General features: G+C 41.1%; 1 protein-coding gene across 5 annotated transcripts in view; it reads right to left on the bottom strand.

Annotated features, from left to right (window-relative positions):
* Window positions 1-21,520, bottom strand: part of erc2 (ELKS/RAB6-interacting/CAST family member 2) — a 48,867-nt gene extending 27,347 nt beyond the window's left edge. For 4 of the 5 annotated variants that reach the window (XR_010093926.1, XR_010093928.1, XR_010093929.1 and 1 more), the window contains exons 1-3: window positions 21,394-21,519; window positions 15,879-16,686; window positions 2,279-2,302 (exon numbers count right to left, since the gene is read on the bottom strand). Coding sequence is in view for 1 of the 5 variants with exons in the window: in XM_063474031.1 (XP_063330101.1) it covers window positions 2,279-2,302; window positions 15,879-16,550 (696 nt within the window). In the remaining 4 variants the exon portion in view is untranslated. Of the gene's footprint in view, window positions 1-2,278; window positions 2,303-15,878; window positions 16,687-21,393 lie in introns of all 5 variants that reach the window. The other variant, XM_063474031.1, reaches the window with a different exon arrangement.
* Between the last annotated feature and the right edge of the window lie 1,128 nt (window positions 21,521-22,648).

Below are 22,648 nucleotides of genomic sequence, written 5' to 3'. Positions count from 1 at the left end.
GGTGAGGTGTTCCGGGCATGTCCCACCGGGAGGAGGCCCCGGGGCAGACCCAGGACACGCTGGAGAGATGATATCTCTCAGCTGGCCTGGGAACGCTTTGGTGTTCCCCCGGATAAGCTAGAGGAGGTGGCTGGGGAGAGGGAGGTCTGGGCTTCTCTGCTTAGGCTGCTGCCCCCGCGACCTGGCCCCGGATAAAGCAGGAGAAGATGGATGGATGGCTGGATGGATTTGATTATTATGGTTTAAAGCTCATGAAAATCAGAAGTCCAGTAAACTATTAAAAAACAATTTGTAATGTAGAAATATTTAATTAATGGAATATATGTTTATATAAATACTCAGTACTTGGGAATCCTTTACCACTAATTACTGCATCAGAGCAGTATGACACGGTTGTTCCACCGCTGAGGTGTTACTGCTCGGTTCCTTTGATGGCGGCCTTCAGCTCGACTGTATTTTTGGGTCGGGTGTTTCTCATCTTCATCTTAGATTCTCTGCGGGATTCGGGTCAGGAGAGTTGGCTGGCTAATCATTTACAGTAATAACATGTTCATGGTAGCAGTTCTGGCACTGTGAGCAGGTGGTGCTTTTCTGCAGATGGAAGCATAAAGTGTTATAAAATCTCCTGGTAGATGTCAGTGTTGACTTTGGACTTGATAAAAAACAGTGGACCAAAACACCAACAACATCGGCTGAGGACTTGGCACCCCGAGTCATCACAGAGTGTGCGGACTTCTTACTGGACTTCAAACACCTTCGATTTTGTGCCTTTTCCACTCTTCCCCCAGACTTCAGGACCTTTGCTTCATTTGAAAAAAAGCACTTTGCACGTCTGTGCAACAGCCCAGTAACACTGCATCTGTCCACTCCTCGAGAAGCTCTCCCAAGTTCTTGAATCAACTTTTCTCACGATTCTCTCAAGGCTGCTGTCATCCCTGCTGTTTGTGCACTATTCCTACCACATTTTTCCCTTGAAGTCAGCTATCCACGAATAAGCTTCAGCACAGCACTCTGCAACAGCCAGCCTTTTCTTCCGTGCCCTCCTGTGGTTTACCCTCCTTGTGGACGATGTCAATGATCATTATCTGGACAACTGTCAAGTCAGCAGTTGGGTTGTGTTTGCATGTACTGAACTAGACTGAGAGATAGACATTATTTATACTGTGTGAACAGTATTTCACTCAAAATGAAATCTATATTTTTCTTTATAAAGACCTGAAATATTTCACTTTATATATGATGAATGTAGAATGTATCAAAGTTCACCTTCAATTTAATCACAAAAAAATGAACTTTTCACAATACTCAAATTTTCTTAGATGCACTAGATCTTCAGACCATATGAGGGACATTTTTAGAGCAAATCAGCGCAGATATGGTGAAACTGATGAGGATAATATGGGATACAAAATTTATCAACTATACAGATTTTTGTTTTAATCTAAGTGTCTAGGTGCATTTGAAGAGCACACTCTGTATGCATGGTTTCATAAATCTGCCTTTGCCTTTGTGCATACACACAGCTTTATGCATCTGCCACCAGGACACGAATACTAAAAGGTAAAAATATCAGAGGGGGCATATTGTTACAATGAAAACATATGCAAACTAAGTGTGAAATTTCCTGGTAGAGACTGGCTGGGTGGATGAAAACTAGTTAAAATATAAAATTAATGAACAGAAGTTACAGTATTGATACCCCGTAGGGACAAATCAGCCATCTGTTGAACAAAGGTGTGCATGTTTGTGAATTTGTCTGTCCGTATTACATGATATCAAAACTATACACCATTCACATTCTTTTTATTGATTGGTTTTGGGTCTAGTGGAATACCTTTAGGGCCCAGTTTCTGTCAAAAACTGACTTCTGTTGAAATTTTCTTCCAGCAGAGACAGAGAGTGAAGCACAAATTACTCTTTGCTCAGAAAATAGCTCAGTCAGGATCTGAAGGAGTGGAAAATATGTGAAATCAAACCGACTTCACGGGGAGTCTGAGGTTTTAGGTTTTGTTGTACTAAAGGAGCACCAGACATTATTACATTAAACAGAGTAATCGCTTTGTACTCTTAAAATGAGGAAACATAAAGACCAGGGTTCATAGGACAAAAAGGGAGCCTGAAACACTGAAAATATTTAACTATCTTCTAGGAGTTATAGGATTCATAGGAGAAAGGACTGTATGGTGCAAAGGGATTGCCAGGTGTCTGAAAATACACGCCACACTGAAGGTGACTCTATGTTGTGCACTCAGCACGTGGTGCAAACATAGGGACAAACCTTGGTTCTCCTGGCATCCAGCAGCTGCAGAGCATGGGCAGAATGAACAGAAAAACAAATGTATGGTGAAAACACAGCGTCAGAGCTTGATGCAACAGAGACGGATGATCAACATAAACAAGTCAGAGATTAAAATGAGAGCTGCCAGTTTATCAGTCCACAGTCAGTAGTGCAAATTCTTCTTAAAAACAGACATTTTGGCTTGTCATAGTAGGAAAAGCAATGGAAAAAAATAATCATTTTAATAGTGACAGCATTTAATTGATAAAGGATGCTTCAGAGTCCTGAGCTGTACTTCCACACTTACACATATGTGTGTTCACATTAATAGCTCTGTCTATACAGAGTGCTCAGATGGTGTACACATAACCATCAAAAAGTTAGGGATGGAATTCTGTACACTTCTCATCTCACTGCGTGCTGAGACTTACTAGAGCTCAGCTATTTCTTTTATTTCTGCTTTTTCTCTCTACAAGAAGTCAAAAGTCTGTCCACAGAAAAATGATGACTTTATCAGAATGACCTTTCTGGAAAGAGATGAAGAAAAGATTGGAAATGGCTTTTAAAAAATGACTTAAGCATTCTGGTTAGCAGCAGTGATAGATGTACAATTAATAAAAGCAGTGTAAATTATGTTATTAATAATGATAATGATGAGATGAAGCATTATTGTAGAAAACTGCAGCTATAGAGCAAATACGCAAAACATTACACCAGCTTTAAAAGTACATTTTTTCCTCTTGCAATCTTGCAGCAAATATCTTTTTTGATCTTTGTTAGCTTATTTTACCATTTCATCAGAACTTATTGAAATAGCAATGAACAGATTAACCACAAAGTCACTAGTTGCAGTTTTAATTTTTAATAATTACAGTGTAACTACGTTATAATATATGTAGTACAGCCACCTCTTAATATAAATACAAAATTATCATAAATGTCACAAAACCTTCTCATTTGGCTCAGTATCTGAGCACAGAACTGACATGATACTGTGTAAATATAAAACATGTACTCTTCCAGCCATCAGGGGGCGGTGTTTGTGTCAGCATTCTTGCAGGACTGCTGCCAAGCACAACTCCCTTCAGTGAGTCAGTGCTGTTGAAAATATAATATATAAAACAGAGAATGAGGCCAAACTTTAAAACCTGAACAGTCTCTTAGTGACAAACACTTTTCAACACAGTTGAAAAAGTTTTCTCTCTCACAGAAATATTAATTTGCTATGTACATAAAAACATGTTAGAAATATATCTAATTTTTTGAACATGTAGAGGTTAAATCTCTGCAAATACTGAAACCCAACCGTTTATTTCTCCTCACATACTTTCTTTCTTATCCTCCCTCATTTCTGCTCCTTTCTCCTAAATTACCTGCCATCTTGGAACTAAACTGCAAAAGCCAGTCCAGTGAATCCATTTACATAATTGCACTGTGGGTTAAATTGACTGCATGGCCAATAATCACAGCAGAACTGTGGAAGTTTCTGTGAGTCAGTAATGACTCAGCGGATGTTCCCTTTTTGGTCACCCTCTCTCTCACGAGTAGGCTTCTGTTTCGCCGCATATCCTAAAAAATTGCTTCCAGAGGTTTCACCAGAGTCGCAGAGAGATGCTAAGCTTCCCTCTTCGACTGACACCTGGTGCAGCCGGGGGTAACTGGCTGTCAGAAATCTTGTAGTGCGGAAACTGGAAATCCATTTGAGAGAGACCATAAACAAGGAGTCCGATTCAGCCATTTTAAGGAATATATCTATAAAAAGGAAGACTTTGCTATATTGGTTAATCTAGAGAAAAAAGACTGAGATTAAGTGGAATAAGTTTCTTAAAAAATCTGCCTTTGCAAAATTGCATTAACCTGAACTTTAGACCTAACTCTACTCTAGCAATCCATCCATCCATTTTCCTTACCTGTTTCTCAAACTGAGGCCTATCCCAGCTACCACAGGATAAGGCAGGATAGGTAGACAGAAACTTACTACAGGCCCATGCAAAGAGTAACCACTGTATGTGCTTACTCTTTAGCACTGTATTATGTAAGCACTGTACTGTGCACAATACCACAAGGCAGCTTACAACTAGAGATGGACCGATCCGATATTAGGTATCGGTATCAGTCCGATACTGACCTAAATTACTGGATCGGATATCGGCCAGAAATAAAAAATGTAATCCGATCCATTAAATATCAAAAAAGCACCTTACAAAACTTGCGACACGGCGTAACTCGCCTCATAACCGTAGCCCGTCGGAGCAGTGTGGTCACGTGATAGAACGGCTGTGTGTATTTGTAGCCTCGCTACCAATCCAGCATTTCATCTCCGAGGAAGTTATCCCAGAGAGAAGTAAAGCAAGTGTGTAAGTTCATCTCTGAATGTTTGTAAAGCGTTCCCATGTTAAGCTTAACAACCGATATATGGAGTGACTGCCTCTCTCTCCCTCCCTCTCCTGCCGCTACTTCATGAAACTGCTTAATGATCAGCTGATCGGCTTTTCTGTCGCAAGTCCGTCTCTCTTCTTTGTTTTTGGCCCACTTTGCACCAGAAAGAGGAAACCAGCGGCTGAACAACAGCAGCACGTTTAACCTTGATAAGCTGTTGTTAGAATTTATTTAATATTACTTTCTACACCAGGATCCTTTTCTACTTCGCTGACGGCTGGTAACTGTGCAGGGGCGGATCTAGCAAAGTTTAGCCAGGGGGGCCGATAGGGCATAAACAGGGAAAAGGGGGGCACAAGGCATACTTTTCTTTCTTATTCTCATTTAAAATGTCTAGCTTTTAATAAATAATTATCTGAATCTTACACCCAAAGTTTTAATCTGATGTAAAATGTATAGAAGTCCATTACTGTATATACTAACTGTTAAGTCTAATATACCCTAGTAAGCTATACTACTTTTTTCTTTGGGAAAGAACCATCTGTGAATTCTGAAATTCTGTTGAAGAAAGATGTTGAATCTATTTAATTATTCTTGAAAAATAATTTATTTCTGTGCATTTTTTTTCACACTGCATCAAATTAAAGTTGATTACGTCGATTAAGCATCATGAGGTGGAGAGTGGGGGGTGGTTCCCTATTTCTTTTTTTGCTGAGAGTTTGCAACCCTATTAGTTAGGTTGCTTAATATTTCTGTTAAGTACTCTTTAAAATACCACAATAGGAAGGATGAAGTAGGTTTAAGTTTATTAGATTGATCAGTATTGCTGAACTATGAAATATTTTGGGCGCAGTGTATTTTTTACATACAGGTATAACAGAATAGCTTTAGTGTTGTTTATTTAAACTTGAGTATGAACTTATACAAAATGCAGCAAGATATTAAAAAACAGTTTTATTGATTAAAAAACACACTATATCGGATTCATATCGGTATCGGCAGATATCCAAATTTATGATATCGGTATCGGTATCGGACATAAAAAAGTGGTATCGTGCCATCTCTACTTACAACTACAGTAAGTATTCAATTCAGTTGTATTTATACAATGCCAAATTACAATAAAAGTTGCCTCAAGATGTCTACTGTAAGGTAAAGACCCTACAATAATACAAAGAAAACAGAAAACCCCCCAACAATCATATGGCTCCCTATGAGCAAGCGCTTTGGAAAAACTCCCTTTTAACAGAAGGAAACCTCCAGCCAGGCTCAAGGAGGGGCGGCCGTCTACCACGAATGGCTGGGGTGAGGGGAGGAAGACAGGACAAAGACATGCTGTGGAAGAGAGCCACACATTAATAATAACTAATGAGAGGTGTATGAAGGTGTATGAAGACTTTAAAACTATATTTTGTCATTTTGACATCTAAAAGTACTGTTGTTCTATAAGAATGTGCACATGATGCTCTTTCTTCATAGCTAAACTATCCAACAAAGGCTCAGGAATCTCTGTGAAAATACTGGCTGATTTCTAACATCCTTAACATTTTTTAAAGAGTTCTTCTCCTTAGCAGGGGCTGACAGGCGGCATCAAATAGTTGTAGCTGTTGGGAAAATTTTAAATGTGATCCACAATCAAGCACCTTTTTCCTCAACAGCAGATGTCAGAGGAGCCAGCCAACCTCCCTTTGTGCCCTGTTTAAAAGCACTAGCATTCCTGCTCCACCTCTATCACTTGTTGGTTTAACAATAAGGTGTGACCTTTTCAGACTTATACTTTGCCTCCATAAATCTTGGAAGCAGAGGAAACTTCAACAGAAACTTCTACTCTGCCCCGCCTTATTATTCTAACCAGTTGCCCACAAGGATGGGTGTTTACTAGGATAGCTAAAATGTGTCTTGCAATGAGTAATAAAAACTGTTAAAGCTACTCTACCCTCAGAATTATATTCAAAGCTGGTGGCATTTAGGCGGTTTTACCAGGTGGCAAAGGAAAAAGCTGCGATATGTGTGGCATACTGTCTGTGTATGTGTTAAAGAATGTGGGTGTTTGCATCTGACAGACAGCTTTAAAGTGCTGACTCGGAGCAGCCTACTCCTCACTACGTTCCTAATCTTTGTATTGTATGTCGTGACAGCTGACAATACACAATTACACCCACACGAGGCAAGCAACTGTGCATCTGCATGCAGCTACAGGAAAGTTAGGCAGCAGAGTAAAGGCACGAATCTGTGAGTCAAGGCAGCACACACAAGTGTGCAGCAAGATTTTTTCTATGCAGCACTACTAAAGATTAACCCTTGGTAGGGGAATTTCATTTTGATATCTTTCAATATGGATGTTTAAAGCTGTAGGCGTGATGGTTAAACATATTAGATGTTCTCCTCATAGTCAAGAACAGCCAACTATAATACTCCAGCATCATTAAGTTTGATAAAAACCAAAGACTGAGGAGTGATCTTCTACACTTGGGCTTTGTTTAATTAAATGAGTGTCAAAGTGTCACTGTGAAGAATGATATGAAGTTCAAACACAAGATAAAATTATTCATTTTAGCAGTTAAACTGTGCTCTGATGCAGATCTGTTCACTGTTGATGTAATATGCAAAAGAAGAGCAAATAATTTATTGATTTTTTTATTTATGTTTCTAAACTCATTGATAGCACACTGTTTATTAGTAGTACTATTGTTATCATTTTTGCTAGTATTTATTGGATAATATAATGCAAAGTTGCCATCCACATGTTTATAAAAGTTATTTATTAGCTATAACCTAATAACAATTCAGGGTAAACCAATATACACTGGAAACAGCCACTGTTTTGTTTTTAAACCCTCTGAGCAATAAAATACAACACATGTTAACTTTTGGCTTCTTTAACCGTTAATGTATTAAATCATTAGATTCATAACCAACGCCTGTAAAACTGATGTATTTGAGTGCACACGGGGGCACACGTAAAGGTTTATGTACTTACTTCTGCTCTCTTTGAGATAACATACGGGGGTGGTGATTACCCCAATCCATCATCATCAAATGACAGAAGCCATAATGAGAGTGCTGCTATCTATTTTTTTTAATTAAAGTTTATTGTAACTGTGTTTGCAGCCATTTACACACACAAACACACACACACATATATACATATGGAGAGAGAGAGCGAGAGAGAGATAAATATATAGCCAGGCAAATGTGATGACCTCATATTTTTAGCTGCTGAGATAATATCTGTCCACTTATGATCACCTACTACTGTAGGCTACTTCATTCATCACTGGAAGTGAAAAAGAACTCTCCCACAGGTATATCGCACCTTTTCTCTTTCTGCTGAAAGTGTGTCTTGACAGCAATGGTGAGAGAGCACTGTTGTTTTTTGTGCGTTTTGGGCAACACAGTCTGCTGTCTTTATGGATAACCCTAACCCCACATGCATCCGTGGTGGCGTATCAGTAAATATGGGGGTGACAGGATTGACTGAACTATAGAGAAGATCTCTCAAACCTACCAACAGTTCAAGAGTGCAGGAAGCTGGTAATGACAGTTGTCTCTCAAGATGCAGTACATAGATTTTCAGCACAGGAGAAAATCATCAAAATAATTTCTGCACTCTTGAAGTGCGTAAGTGCGGACCATTTGTGCATTGACCAGTTGAATCACTGATTGATTCATCAACACTGCTTGCCTTTCATTAATTGTCAGCGCACGCCTCTGCTAATAATGATTTTCAGTCCTTGTTGTAGTTATGGAATGAGCCTACGTTTTCTTAAATGTTCACAAAGTCTATTTTTTGTACAATGTTGCAATTAATTAACAATATAAATGAATACTATAGATTTATGAGGCAGGCAGCAGAAACCGTGGGATTACATGCACCAGACATCAAAAGAAGGTTTGAACCTGTGACACAGTTTGTGTTTCTTTACTAATTCTGTGTTGGTAGTGTAACGCTGAGTTCATGGGCTTTAGTGTATCCATTAGGCTCAGGCTTATGTGCTATGAATAACAGCAAGTTAATTTGATACTTCTTTATTAAATCGTCTTCACACTGATGCAAAATAATGATGTACAGTCCCATAAGTAATGATGGACTGAAGTGGATAATTTCACGGTCATTTTGCATGAAAAATCCGCCAGTCTGTCTTTTACTGAAACGTAAAGGCTGTGTTTAATCTACAGGAATGCTGCCAAATTAATGTGCTCATGATATGGTTTTTAATCAGGCATGAATTAGAAAAACAGAACCGCGCATGAGAAAAAAAGAACTAATGTACATTTCTTTTAAATGTCAGTTTTTTACCTCCAATAATCTATGTTACATTAGAGGAAATAAATATTTGATCCCCTGCTGAATTTGTAAGTTTGACACTTACAAAGAAATTAACAGTCTCTACTTTTTATGAAGGTTTTATTTTAATGGAGTGAGGCAGAATATCAGGGCAGCATAGTGGTGCAGTGGTTAGCGGTGTTCCCACACGTGAATTGCATGGGATCTCTCCAGGTACTCCGGCTTCCTCCCACATTCCAAAGACTGTTAGTGGGGTTAGGTGAAATGGTGATTCTAAAGTGCCCTTCAATGTGAATGTGAGAATAGTTGCCAGGGTTTACCCCGCCTTACATAAAAGTTATAAATTCATTTGCATGTCATTGAATGAAATAATTATTTCATCCCCTGAAACCAAGCCTTTGGGAGAATTCTTGCTCCCACAGATTGGGAGCACAATCACAGATACTCCTGCTCTAAACCATCTTTGCATAAGACCAAAGAGTTGTCAAAGGATGTAAGAGACAAGATTGTAGACCTGCACAAGGCTGGAGTGGGCTACAAGACCATCAGCAAGAATTATTGTGAAAAGGGAGAATCTGCTGATATGATTATTCACAAATGGAAGAAATATAAAAGAACTGTCAATCGCCTTCTGTTTGGAGTTTCATGAAAGATCTTGAGCAGTTGGGACCACAGTCATCAAGAACACCATCCGTAACACTCCACAATGTAATAGATCGAACTCTTGCAGCACCTGCAAGGTCCCCCTGCTCAAGAAGGCACAGGTTCTGGGCTGTCTTAAGTTTGCCAGTGAACATCTAAATGATTCAGAGAAGCCTTGGGGGGAAAGTGGTCAGATAAAACTAAAATCGAGCTCTTTTGCAACAACTCTACCTGTCATGTTTGGAGGAAGAAAAAATCTGAGTATGACCCCAAAAACATCCCTCCCACAGTCAAGCGTGGAGGTGGAAACATTGTGCTTTGGGGCTGTTCTGGGTTTTTTTTATTTACCTTACAGGACAACGTCACTGCATTGAGGGGTCAATGGATGGGGCCATGTACTGTAAAACATTGGATGAGAACCTCCATCCATCAGGTCATGGATGGGTCTTCCGGTATGACCTAAAACAGGGGTCGGCAACCCTGGGCACGCGTGCCCAGGGTTAACTGATCTGGTTAACGACCATAGCTGGACTGGCCATCGGGCGTGATGGTGATTTTTTGTTTTCATGGGCCGATGTTTTTTTTGTTTTTGTTATTGTCGTTTTTGTAACGGTATAAACAATGAAAGGTGGTGTAAAAATAACTCAGTTGTTTGGTGGTGGCTATGGCAGAACTTTCACAGAGGCCAGCAGGTGGATGAGGGAAAGGGGAGACAGGAGGAGGAGAGACCTGAGGCGGCCGCCGGTCCGAGTGTCAGGTGAACTGAACTTCAGGTAAGAAGTTATGACCTGCAGTCTATCTGGGTCAGATATAAACCAAGTTTAGGTGGAGTTTATTTTCGTTGTGCTGACTTTTTACAGTCAGTTACAGTAACTCGTACTGCGTACTAGCTAGCACGACGGAGTTGCTATACAGCCAATGGCTGGGCGGGTGCTATGATGTTACTGATAGTGAACTTTATTTCATTCATAAGGTTGCCAACCGTCCGGTAAAAAACGGAATCGTCTTGTATTCAGAGAAAATATTACACGTTTCGTATTGAGCTGAAAAGGAACAGTTTGTATCGGACTTCAGCTAGAATGGAAAAAGACACAAAGCTGCAGTTATTCTGTGTGTTTACGCTGCACAGCTGCCTCTTCTTCTCTCATTCTCTCCCTCTCCTGTTGCTACTTAAATCATGAAACTGATCAATGATTAGCTGATCGGCTTTTCTGACGCAAGTCCCGTCTTTCTTTGTTTATCGCCCACTTTGCGCCAGAAAGAGGAAACCAGTGGAAGTCGCGTTAAACAACAGCAGCGCTTGATCAGCTGTTGTTAGAATTTATTTAATATTAATTTCTAGTATCAGCTGATGTTTGCTGGTGCCACAGCCGTAAGCCTCTGGCCATGATATAGGTTTGGATATGTGGTGAGAGGGAAACGGAGATGTCCTTACTGAATTATCAGAGCTGAACAGGTGATGGAAAAACAGGTTTACCTTTTAGGTGACATGAATGAGTTGAAGGGAAGTTATGAACTGTTTCTGAGAGACAAATAACACCAGGATCCTTTTCTAAGTAGCTGACAGCTGGTAACTGTGCAGGGGCGGATCTAGCAAAATTTTGCCAGGGGGCAAAGTAGGGCATTAACAGGGAGAGGGGGGCACAAAGAAATACTTTTCTTTCTTATTCTCATTTGAGAATACGGTGAGAGGGACGTTGCTCGCTGGCAGTTTTTTCAATCGATGTTGAAATTTCAACATTCCGACACTTCAAATGCTTCAAGAGCTGTTCGCTCAGCGCAGCATCAACACCGCGGAAATACACGGATACACCCGTAGACTTGAGACAGAACTCACACTCTGTGGGGGTCAAAGTTTGCAGAACTACAAACGCAGCTGGTATCCATAGCTGTGCGTGTTCATGGAGCTTGCATTTTCACCTGCTGGACATCACTACCTGACAAGTTTAACTGTCTTCAGAACATTGCAGAGGCCTTGTTGATAGTATTTGGCTCTACATATCTCTGTGAGCAGATTTTCTCTCACACAAAGAGAGTTATTGCTAATGCAATCATATGGCACACTGACTTCCTAGGAAATTTTAGATGGCACTCGTCATCAGAAAGGTTGCTGACCCCTGACCTAAAACATATGACCAAGGCAACAAAGAAGTGGCTAAAGAAGAAGCACATTAAGGTCATGGAGTGGCCTAGCTAGTCTCCAGACTTTGAAGCTTTGAGTTGCCAAGCAGCTGCCAAGAAACCTCAAGGATTCAGAGAGTGTCTGTAAAGAAGAGTGGGCCGAAAATCCCACCAGAGATGTGTGAAGACCTGCTGAGCAACTACAAGAAACGTCTTATGGCTGTCTTACAACTGTGGTTGCCAACAAGGATTTAACTTTAATGTAATTTTTTTTCTGAATTTCTGGTTGATATTCTGTCTCTCTCCATTAAAATTAAACTACCATAAAAATCAGAGAAGATTAGAGTTCATTTCTTTGCAAGTGAGCAAACTCAGCAGGGGATCAGATCATTCTTCCCCCCACTGTATTTTGACATGCTTCAGTGTAATGTATTGAAATAACAAGATTCAAGTATGTTCCTAGAGAAATGCAAAACTGCAGTGTCATTAATTGCGTGATTACCTTTTATTTTCTGGCTTGCATTCGTGCATATTTTTTATTACTTTACTTGTTATGATTTTTCTGCACTCAAATCTCTGCTCTGAATCTAAACTGATGCGATTCTATAGAAAAAGGAGACTGTAACATTTCACTCTCATCCTAATCTTAGCAGCCTTGCCCTATGTAAACTGCATTTTCATCTCATCTTGTCAAAATAAAATAGGGAGACGGCCTCCTCATTTCAACACCTTCCTGTCGTGTGGATGAGGCAGCAGCCATCTTATGTGCTCTGATGGAGAGTGGCAGGCACGGGAAGGATCCATGGACACTTTAAGCAAAGTGACTATTCACATGACGCTGACTGTGACATGACTCAACGTGTCATCAGTACTTTGCTCATCATGTGTGTATGACAGCTGCAAGCTTGTTTGCTACTTAATGAAATGGGATAAATCAACAAGCTGCACTAATGTACTCCGTAGTGGGTTCACCTGAGCCATGAATCATACATACAAGCAATTAACTATCCCCTCCCACACAAACACACCCTGGCAATTAAACTTCTGTGCACACATTTACAAGCCAGCACAACTACAAAAGGAAGTAACCGCTAATTAAGAATGCAAACACACCCGTCCACTCACACCCACTACAAACACACATATGCGGAATACAAGCATGAATGCTTTTTCATGAGGTATTTAAAATATACTCCAACACTCTGGTGAGATTCACAAGTTCACACTTGTGCTAACACCATGTAAAGATTGGCATCTTCCAGCATAAAATAAGCAAACATTGCACCCATGCACAGACACAGAGCAGAGGGACTGGGAAGCTCAGCCTCCATTTTTGTGAAAAGCATTGATGCAGGCTGACTGGGTGGCTGAGCAGCAGTGGTCATGACTCAGTCAGATATGGTATGCTCTAGCTCACATATTTGCCTCCAGCAGCTCTTCTCCAGCTTGAGAGCAGCAAAACATTTGGTGAAATGGAGTCAAAAAAAAAAACTGTTTTATAACGGCCTCAGCCACACTACATTAAAAATGCACAAAACAGTCCCAGGCTAATCAGTAATCATTACCTCCAGTCATGACCATCGAACGTTTTGATAAAAGCTCTGCAGGCTACGCTTGGTATTTCACTCACAGTGAAATCTCTGCTTTACAAAACAGACAAAAGGCAAACTCTAATGCCAGAGAGCATGTCTTTAAAAAGTTTGTCTAAAAAAAGAAGCACATCCTCCCTTATTCTAGATTTCGCAAGATAAATAATGCATGGCATTTGCTCAAGCTAATAGAGGCCCAAGGCACCTGATGCAACTGTAAAGAGTTCTGCAAGACAGACGTAATGATTGGCCTGAAATTACTCCATTATTAATGAAGCAATTTGCTCCTCACTCAGCCTCTGAACAAGCCCAGTGGGTGTGACCAAAGCATTCCACTGCAAGTATGCACTTATGTAAGGACGCCTTGCAGCCCAGAAATCAACTTAGAACAGACCAATTATAGTAACAAGGCACATCTGCCTTTTATTAGCTGACATACTTCATTAATGAGCCCTACCAGGAGGAACATAAATATCACTCAGTGCAGGGGATGACTATGGACTGGACAAGGCTAAATATATTTGTGGCAAGTGAAAACCTATTAAAGCCAACACTGTATAGCCTTCATGTTCTACAGGACCAATCAGCCACTGCAATGTCTGAAGCCAGGCTAAAAATGCAAACAGGACTCAGTACCTAATCACACTGAATGTAAAGAACTGCTTTGGTCCTGTCACTGACACCGCTATTAAACAGGCACATTTGCATACAAAACTTGTTTCGATGTTAAATCTTTGACTTCATCCCAATGCGTGACACAAACTCTCATCAGTAATAATGAAGTAAAGTGGATAATTTCACAATCTAACCAGACAGTCTGCCTACTATTCAAATACAAAGGCTGTGCATAATCTACACAACTGTTGCCAAATTAATGTGTTGCAAATGATGATATCATTTTTATTCAGGCGTGGATTCAAAAAACAAATCAAGGAAATCAAATAACACCACACAATTCTTTTAAATGTCAGTTGCTGTGCTCATTCACACCCCAAACAAGTGCCCCTTTGTTTTTTTAGGAATCATAAAGAAAGACAAGAATCAAAGTACACCTGCCCCACACCCTTTATGAGGGTTGCTAGCAGGTTTAGGCATCCAGCCTGTGACGCATCTTTCCCTTTAGCCTCATGACACTGCTGTAACCACAAGAATAAAAAGTGCAGGCCCTTTTAACTCCAGTCAAATCAGGTGCGTCCAAACCGATTTGTTTTTTAAAGGGTTGTTCTTATACATAAATCCAAGCCGATGTGCTGACAGACAGTCATGTGACGGTCCTGCTAACACTATCCTTCTATGACCTTGAAGGGTGGAGAGACACCGTCTGCTGCTTTGAGTAATGAATGCCCCACTGGCTGTTTGTTATTTTAAATCACATCTCAAACTGGCACAAAGACGCCAGCCGGCTGGTCATATTTAACCTTTACATCACTGAGGTATTCTTCAATTTGCTGCATCATGTCACAGCCTGCCACAAAAAGAAAAAACATACTGTACGGTTCAGTCTGGCTAGACAAGCAATACGCTGACCTACTCCACAATCTAGTGCACTGTATCATCAGCAATGACATATCCAACTGAACCGAGGGCTTTATATCCAAATGTTCTCTCCGCACTATGAGTCAGCTAACTGTTTCTAATTTCTGCCACCAAGGTTTGACATAAAAATGATTAAAATCAGGGCGAGCATTTTCTCAACATGAAAGCGAGCGCAGCTGGGGTTTTTTTTATCCACCTTGTTTTCTGTAGATATTTGTGCGCTGCACACACAGGTCAGTGGAAAAGAAGAAGACAGCTGCAGGTTAGCCTTTTACTTCATTAACTCCAAAGTGGGATGAAAGCTCTCTTAAAGTGAATGCAGTGAAGGCCAGATGAACAGAGGTAAACAGCGAGAGATGATCAAAGCCAATGCGAGTAAAGGACAGACAGTGGAAAATGAGAATGACAGTGAAAGAGTAAGACAGATAGAGAGTGTTTAAGAGTCCTTGACAATTGTCTCTGGGCCTTGTGCCTACTCTTGTCAGGCAGTGATTTAACTGGGCCATGACTACACCCCCACACTGAGGCAAGCAGAAAACCTTTTGACATCTCCCCCCTCTAGGGCCAATCTGCTGAACCTTTAAAAAAATCCACTAAAATTAAGCAGTGCTGCTTCTATGCTGTGTGCAGGAAGTTCAGTTTACCTGTTGGCAGCGCCACTGCACTTTTAACTTAATAAGCTCAGATTTCAAGTATATTGTAAAAAACTTGATTAGGGTTTTGTATTTCCTGTGGCTGAGGTGACATTGATTCTGCAGAGGAGTACTAGGAGAGGAGAGTGTCGGCGTGTTAAATATTTATGCACAGAAATAACTCTTTCCAGAAAGGTTCCCACAAGTATTGAAAAACATGACTGCAATAATTCTCTGAAATCTTGGACTGAGGATGACTGTGGTCTATTGCAGAAGGAGAGCGTGGTGAAAGCACAGTCACAGCTCAAAAAGGACAGTACGTGAAAAAAAATAGAAAGGCAAGAGACAAAAGCAGCAACTGAAATTCACTGCAGTAATGAGTGGATTATGACAGCTACGAGGGCTTGTCTCACCTGGTTCTCCTCATGAGTGACTCTCATTTGTTCTTTGAGGATTGACGTACGAGCCGCCTCTTCTTTCCTCATTATCCTCTCCTTCTTCAGTTCAGGACTCCAGAAACTCTTGATGCTGTTGGTGGAAGATCCCAACTTACTGTCCTTCAGGTCAAGCTCCCGTCGCAGCATCTCATTCTCCCTCTGCATCTCCCTGAGCTGGGCCTGCATCTCCAGCAGCTCCCCACCACTGCCCCGCACTGCCTGCCTCAGCAGAGCAGAGGGCACCCCCTGGTGGTGGTGGGGGTGCAGCATGGAGAGGGAGCCCAGGTCACTGTAAGACAGAAGGTCAGCATGAGGCAGCCCCACAGAAGCAATATTGGGACTGCTGCCCATGGCTGTGACACGTCCCCCATACATGGCCCGACTGGTGGCGCGACCCAGAGTCATAGTGCCTTTTGGGTAGGTGGCAGTGGAGCCCACGCCCTCGTGGTCACTCAGGTACATGGGCCCCGAAGTAGCATAGGCAGCGTTGAGGGACTGGATGTTCTCCATGGAGAGCGTCTTGCCCCCCGCACCACCCCCGCTCCCACTGTGTGCCCTTCGATGGCCCAGTCTGGGGGACCTTGGTAGGTGCGGGGACCGTACGGGGCTGCTCTCTACATGGCCTACAGCTCTGGCACTGCCGTACATGTCCTGTGATTCGGCGGTGTAGCCACCAGAGGGGTCCTTAACAGGGGCGAGTTATAATGAGACTGCTCTGACTCTTAGAACTGCACATGGGTGACTTATTTCATGTCTGAAAAGGTGGAGTAGATCAAAGTCAGATCTGAGGAAACAGGAGAGAAGCTTCTGTTAGATAAATAACCACTATTTGTACGTGTCACATGAAAGGCACAGCGAAACAAAGCATTTACTATTACAAAAAAAAAAATGAAAACACTGCATTCAGAAAAGAATACCAAAACAGACCTGGCCTGCAAAATATTACTATGGATTGAAAAAGAACTAGTTTTATCATTTATTAGTTCTTTTAGCAGCAAATTGTCACAATTTATGTGACTTACAGGAATCTCCCAGCATCCCACTGGATTTAGCACTGTCCAGCAGTGATGTACAGTAAATCCCATTAATGATCCCAAATAAATAACGGACTAATTCAAACACAGGAATAATATATCACATGCCCATTCACTGATGCTTGCTTACTGTGCAGTAGAGTGAACAATGACATCCATGGAAAATTTACTGAGATACTAAAGAAACATCTTTTAAAACATCTAAAGTCATTTTTTTAAGGTTTTTCACATTCTAATGATATTGCTTTAATTAAAACTAATAGGGGCTATTAGTTGTTTTGTTTTATTATATTAAGATATAATGATAAAGTACAGACCCAATTAGCAGTGTTGATTCCTAATTAGCTCCTCATGCGAGGAGAAAAATGTGTTGTTTGGAAAGTGGTTTTAATGAGCAGTTAGCCCATAACATGTCCCACATACACAGAAGCATGACCGAGCATGCTTGTAACAGTATGAAGAGCATCACAGCACATGAACACAGAGTATCACAGTGCATCCAACAGTGCAGTCAATGCAATATCTAAAGAAATTGAAAAAGACAGCTAACAGATTCCATGGCAAACAGAACAGAGTAAAGCCCTGCAGTATTTTATTGTCTCATAAACGGATAATTTAACTCACACAGTAATATTCACAATAAGACTGTAAAGAGTTTGGGATTGAACGTGTCTTTGGGATCAGCACAATGCTGAAGCCGTTATCTCTTAACTGCCTGTTGTTATGTGCAAACAGTAAAGTGTGGATGGTTGTCTGACTCTCTGCATTTTCCTGTGTTAGACTGGTGACCTGTCCATCCAGGGTGTACGCCGCCTCTTTGCCCAGTGTCATCTGGCATAGACTCCAGACTGCAATGAAGAAAATAAATGGATATTTTTTGGGTTTCATTTTTTGAACATGTGAAGGGATTAGTATTAACTATAACAGTAATGCCATAGTATGGGGCCTAGTTTGTTTTTTGTTTTGTTTTTTCAGAAATTAAAAGACTGTAAAACAAAGCAGACATTACTGGCTAAATGGGAGAAAATGATGTGGGAGAGTTAATTTTTAATGGGTGTAATAATGGATGTGTCATTTTGTGCCATCTTTAGTTTAAATATATCACAAGATGTATTGCACTTATAATTTATTTAAACCTGATATGACCCATTATGTCCTTATTACACCGTAGCTGATATTTGGGGTCAAATACCTTATATAACTCTATATAACCCTGTATAACCCTATATAAGACAAACGTTAACTGAGCTTATAGGCATTCAGTGTAAGTTAAAAAGAACCAGACTCTTTCATCAAAGTGTCTCCTTTGGTGACACTTGTTACGCAGATCCAGTTGCCATGGTGACTATGCCTGGGCTAACAAAGATAAAGCACCTCAGTCGTCTGACGTAACGGTTGAACACGTTTCAAAAAGGTCTGGTTAAAAATTTTTTTTTAAATGTTTAATTGTATATGCAGCACAAAAATTACTTTAGGGTATATTCTGCAAATAATTCCATTTTTATTATCATGTACATTCTTTTATTTTACTTTGAAGGACAGTTAAAATGACAATTAATGGCACGGTAGAGCATATCGACAGGTTGGGCAGCGTATGAAATTCAATGCGATTTTGGATGATGGGGACCCTCAGCTGCTTTCACCGAAGCTTCATCTGTAAATCAGCGCCCGCCCAGCAGCGATCACTGCAGCCAGGCTGAGGAAGTGGAACGAGACAGTGTCTTCTCTGCTAGTTGTATTAAGTAACAGGTGTCTGGAAACAGAACGGGGCTGGACAGATATATGTATATATTTAAAAAGGGCAAAAGCAAATCAAATGGAATCTGTCTAAAGGCTCGGACAGAGCATGCCTTCAGATATTTCATCCATATCCTTTAGCTGCAAAAAAACCCTCTTTTTTAACTTTACATGCTCCAAGGGACACGAGCAAATTAAATGCAAATTTCAAATATGCTGACATGTGCAACAACAAAGCCTGCTGCTGTTATCTTCAGCGGTCAGCTTGCTACAGCAGCTCTGTGAAGTCTGGTTGGTAAATTTATGGGGAAAAAAACCCAACATATCCAGCAAAAGACTGCAGAGAAGCATCTTTTAACAAATTAGCACTGTCCTGCTAATGAGCCTCATAATCATTATTTTTTTGCTGATAGATGACACTGCTCAGAGTTGAGGCATTAATGTGTCAGAAAATATCCAGTGAATCAGAGTTTGTTAGGAAATATAAATGCGGGTCTCTACAGAATTAGGATTCTTATTTTAATTTGACTTGTGTCACAAATGATGAGCCAACAATTCAGGCAGTGACTCCAGCATGTTTCTCCCTCTGTAAGTTGACCTAAAATGTGTCTTCTTGCCCAACGCTAAAGCTTTTTAGGCTATCCAACTTCCACTCCGAGTTAGGCATATAAACCACACACGCAGAACAATGCTGAGAAATGTTTAAAAAAACATACAAACACAGGTTTTGAAAGCACAATAGACTGCCACCGCTAAAGTAAACACACCAAAAGTGTGTCTTTCTCTGTCCTAACAGAAATCAGCTGCTAGTGATAAGGCTTTTATATTGCACAGTGTTCCCTGTCCACCATATGGCACATCCCAAGCACATCATTGTGCCACAGTCATGTGTTTCACTCCTTGCACTTGCAGTGGTGGAATAGTTGGATGGAAATCTGTAAATTGTGGTTTGGTCATAGGACTTGCAGTGTAAGATTGCAGATAGTGAAAAAATTCACACTAAATCATCCATTTAGTCAATTTAGTCATTGTTGTTTGTTTCATTTTAGTAGCTGGACTCAAGCAACAGTTTGTATTTCTGTTGGTACACTGGTACAGGGAGTATCTATGACAAATACCATAACGTGCTGTTCTACCTTATATCCTGTGCTATAAAAGACTGTGTGGGGGCTCGTTTATTGTTGTTATAACCCTTTTCTAAAGGAAAATTGAATCACCTGCATCCGAAGCACACTGCTGAGAAAGCCAGAATGACAAAACTGTCAAAAAATGGAAAAAAGAGAGTATCGTATTTTTGCAGAAACAGTGATAATATAGAAGACCCTCAAGAGATGCCAGCTGATGACAAGCCCAACTGCAATCATCTACCTTATATGGATAACAAAAGGTTCCATGACAAATCAGAAGGGAAATCAGAGCTTACTTCCATTATGACACCAAACTTGTTTACAGACTTTATTATCCAGGCTTTCTGCTGTGGGCTTATTATTGCGATCATAAATATCAAACACGCGTGTTTTTGGAGGGTTTGAAACATAGATTATGCCACTGAGGTGACAAACCTAACAGCAAATACTGTCACAGTATAACACAGTAAAGAAACGATCAGAGAGAAATGGTGCGGAAACAGCAGAGAGAGTACAGATGTCCCGAAACAAAGATTTCACCACAGGGGATGCTTTGGCTACCTCTGGGGTCAGGGGGAGTGTTTCCTATCAGGCAATCGTGACATTTTATGAAAGGCTGCACGGGGGTATTTTGTTCTTACCCTGATAAAACCGATGAAACGACCAGCCTACTAAACTATATGGAGCGGCTGTGGTAATGTGAGGTCAGAGCGCATGTCAATGGCGGACAAAGAAGGACATTTTCTATAAATAGACTGTCATATGGGCCGATAATAGTTAGTAATTCATGTGAAGGCGGCCAAGCACGCCAACCGGTTCCTTACGCGAGCAAGTGCAACACATGCAGCCTCCTCATCATGTATTCTACTACAGAGCCTTGACGCCCCCGAATGCCTCCCACGGACTTCAACGCTTGGATGATTAGATGAGAAAATGTAGATGTCCACTTATCCACCAAATTCCAGTATTTAAGGATGGTCCAGCTTATGCTTCAGGCTCCTAATGGAAGATGTCACGGGCGGGGGGAGGGAAATGTCAAACACCCCGATATCACGGTAGCCTTCATTAAATCATAAGCGACTATTTGGAGCTGAGGTGTTTCTTCTTATGTCGCCTTATTGACACTGGGTGATAGGGGCTACATTTAATGCAGCACAGTAATACAGGAAGGCACGACCGAGCAATTGACAGCTCACTGGGCCTACATTTTCGATAGCTCCAGCGTGGTGTGCATCTGAATACACCAATGAAATATTAGTCTAACCCGCCGTGGAGAAAGCGATTGAAACCTTTATTTTGAAAGACTTCGCTGCTCTATCGCGTCAACACGGCTTAAAAATGCAAATTCGTACGTATCAAGTGAGCACTGACTGGCTATGCAATCAGCCACCACGGAATTAGGAGGATTTCTTTCTTCTTCTTCTTCTTCTTTTTTTTAAGCGCACACAGCCTGTGCCTTTTTTCCCCGGCAAGTCGTTCTCGAAACCCTCAAGAAGGCAGGGGGAAAAAACCCTTCGCGCATGTCAGGCGTTCATTCTTCTGTAATGAAAATCACAGATCTAATGTGAGGTAAAATAAACGCACGGGCTTTACCTTTATCGATGTTAATTCCTCTTCTTCGCCGCTCTAGACGGCATCTTGTCGCCTCCATTCACCCGAGCAGCCTCTCTCAGCATCCTGCGCTGTCATTGGGCAGCGGGCACGCTCTCTCTCCTCCTCTGCACGCCAGGGAGCAGCATCACCACTACTGCAAGTGGCAGCTGGCGGGAGGGGATGGGCGAGAGGGATGCGGAGAGCGGCCTGCGCTGAATCTCACAATCTTGTTGCTGAATGGGAATCACTTACCGTTCCCACCCACATTAGTAGAAGTTATTTGGATCTTGTTTTATTTTATTTTGTTTGCATGTCTCCCAGTGGCAATAATAGCGCATCAAACCTGCGTGCACAGGGGCCCGGAAGCACTTTGATGCCTGTCTTGTACCTTCAGATTAGTAGCCAGTCTGCATGCCTAAGCGCCGGTCTAACTTTGTGCTGAACATTGGGGGGGGGGGTCAAGATTTCTGTCTAAATAAATAAATAAATCTGGGTAAATTCCTAGATGATTAAACATGCAACTATTTTGCTGGTAATAACTGAAATGAGTAAAGAAAATCAACAGCCTATTCATGCAAGATAATTCATAATTTTATTGGGGGGGGGGGGGGGGGGGGGGTTATACTGGTTGGGTCTGATTTTTGGGGGATCATAACCCCCCAACCCCCCTGGAAATTACGCCCCTGTGCCTAAGTGTCCTTGGGTAAGATATCGAACCCCAAATTGCTCTGCATTGCATATGCATTCATCAGAGTATGAATGTGTGTGTCTGTCAGATAGACAGCACTTAAGTGTAGAAAAATAGCGCTTGTATGAGTGGGTAAATGAAGCATGTTGTGTAAAGCGCTTGGAGTGCTCAAGTTGAGTAGAAACGTGCTATATAAGAAACAGTCCATTTATAAAGATATGTTAAGTAGCCCAAAAAGGCTGGATTGGTTATAATATAAGTACAATAACACAGAGTCATAAAGATACTTGAATCAGGTCATCAGGTCACAGTCTGTTTACCACAGCAAACAAAGATATCTTGTTTAAAAAACAAAAACCCCACTGGAAATCTTTTTTTTTTGTTTGTTTTGGTAGTCAATCGCTTTTTGGCACATCACGGGCAGTCCACCTTTACATGCTTTAAACTACCCAAAATACAAGTGTGGTGGTTAGTTGTCAGCTGCTGCATTTACAGTGGCTTGCAAAAGTATTCGGCCCCCTTGAACTTTTCCACATTTTGTCACATTACAGCCACAAACATGAATCA

The sequence above is a fragment of the Pelmatolapia mariae genome, linkage group LG5, assembly GCF_036321145.2.
Source record: "Pelmatolapia mariae isolate MD_Pm_ZW linkage group LG5, Pm_UMD_F_2, whole genome shotgun sequence".
In the NCBI taxonomy this organism is placed as follows: domain Eukaryota; kingdom Metazoa; phylum Chordata; class Actinopteri; order Cichliformes; family Cichlidae; genus Pelmatolapia; species Pelmatolapia mariae.
The sequence above is the reverse complement of the archived record's forward strand: the minus strand, read 5'-3'. Positions and strand labels throughout refer to the sequence as shown.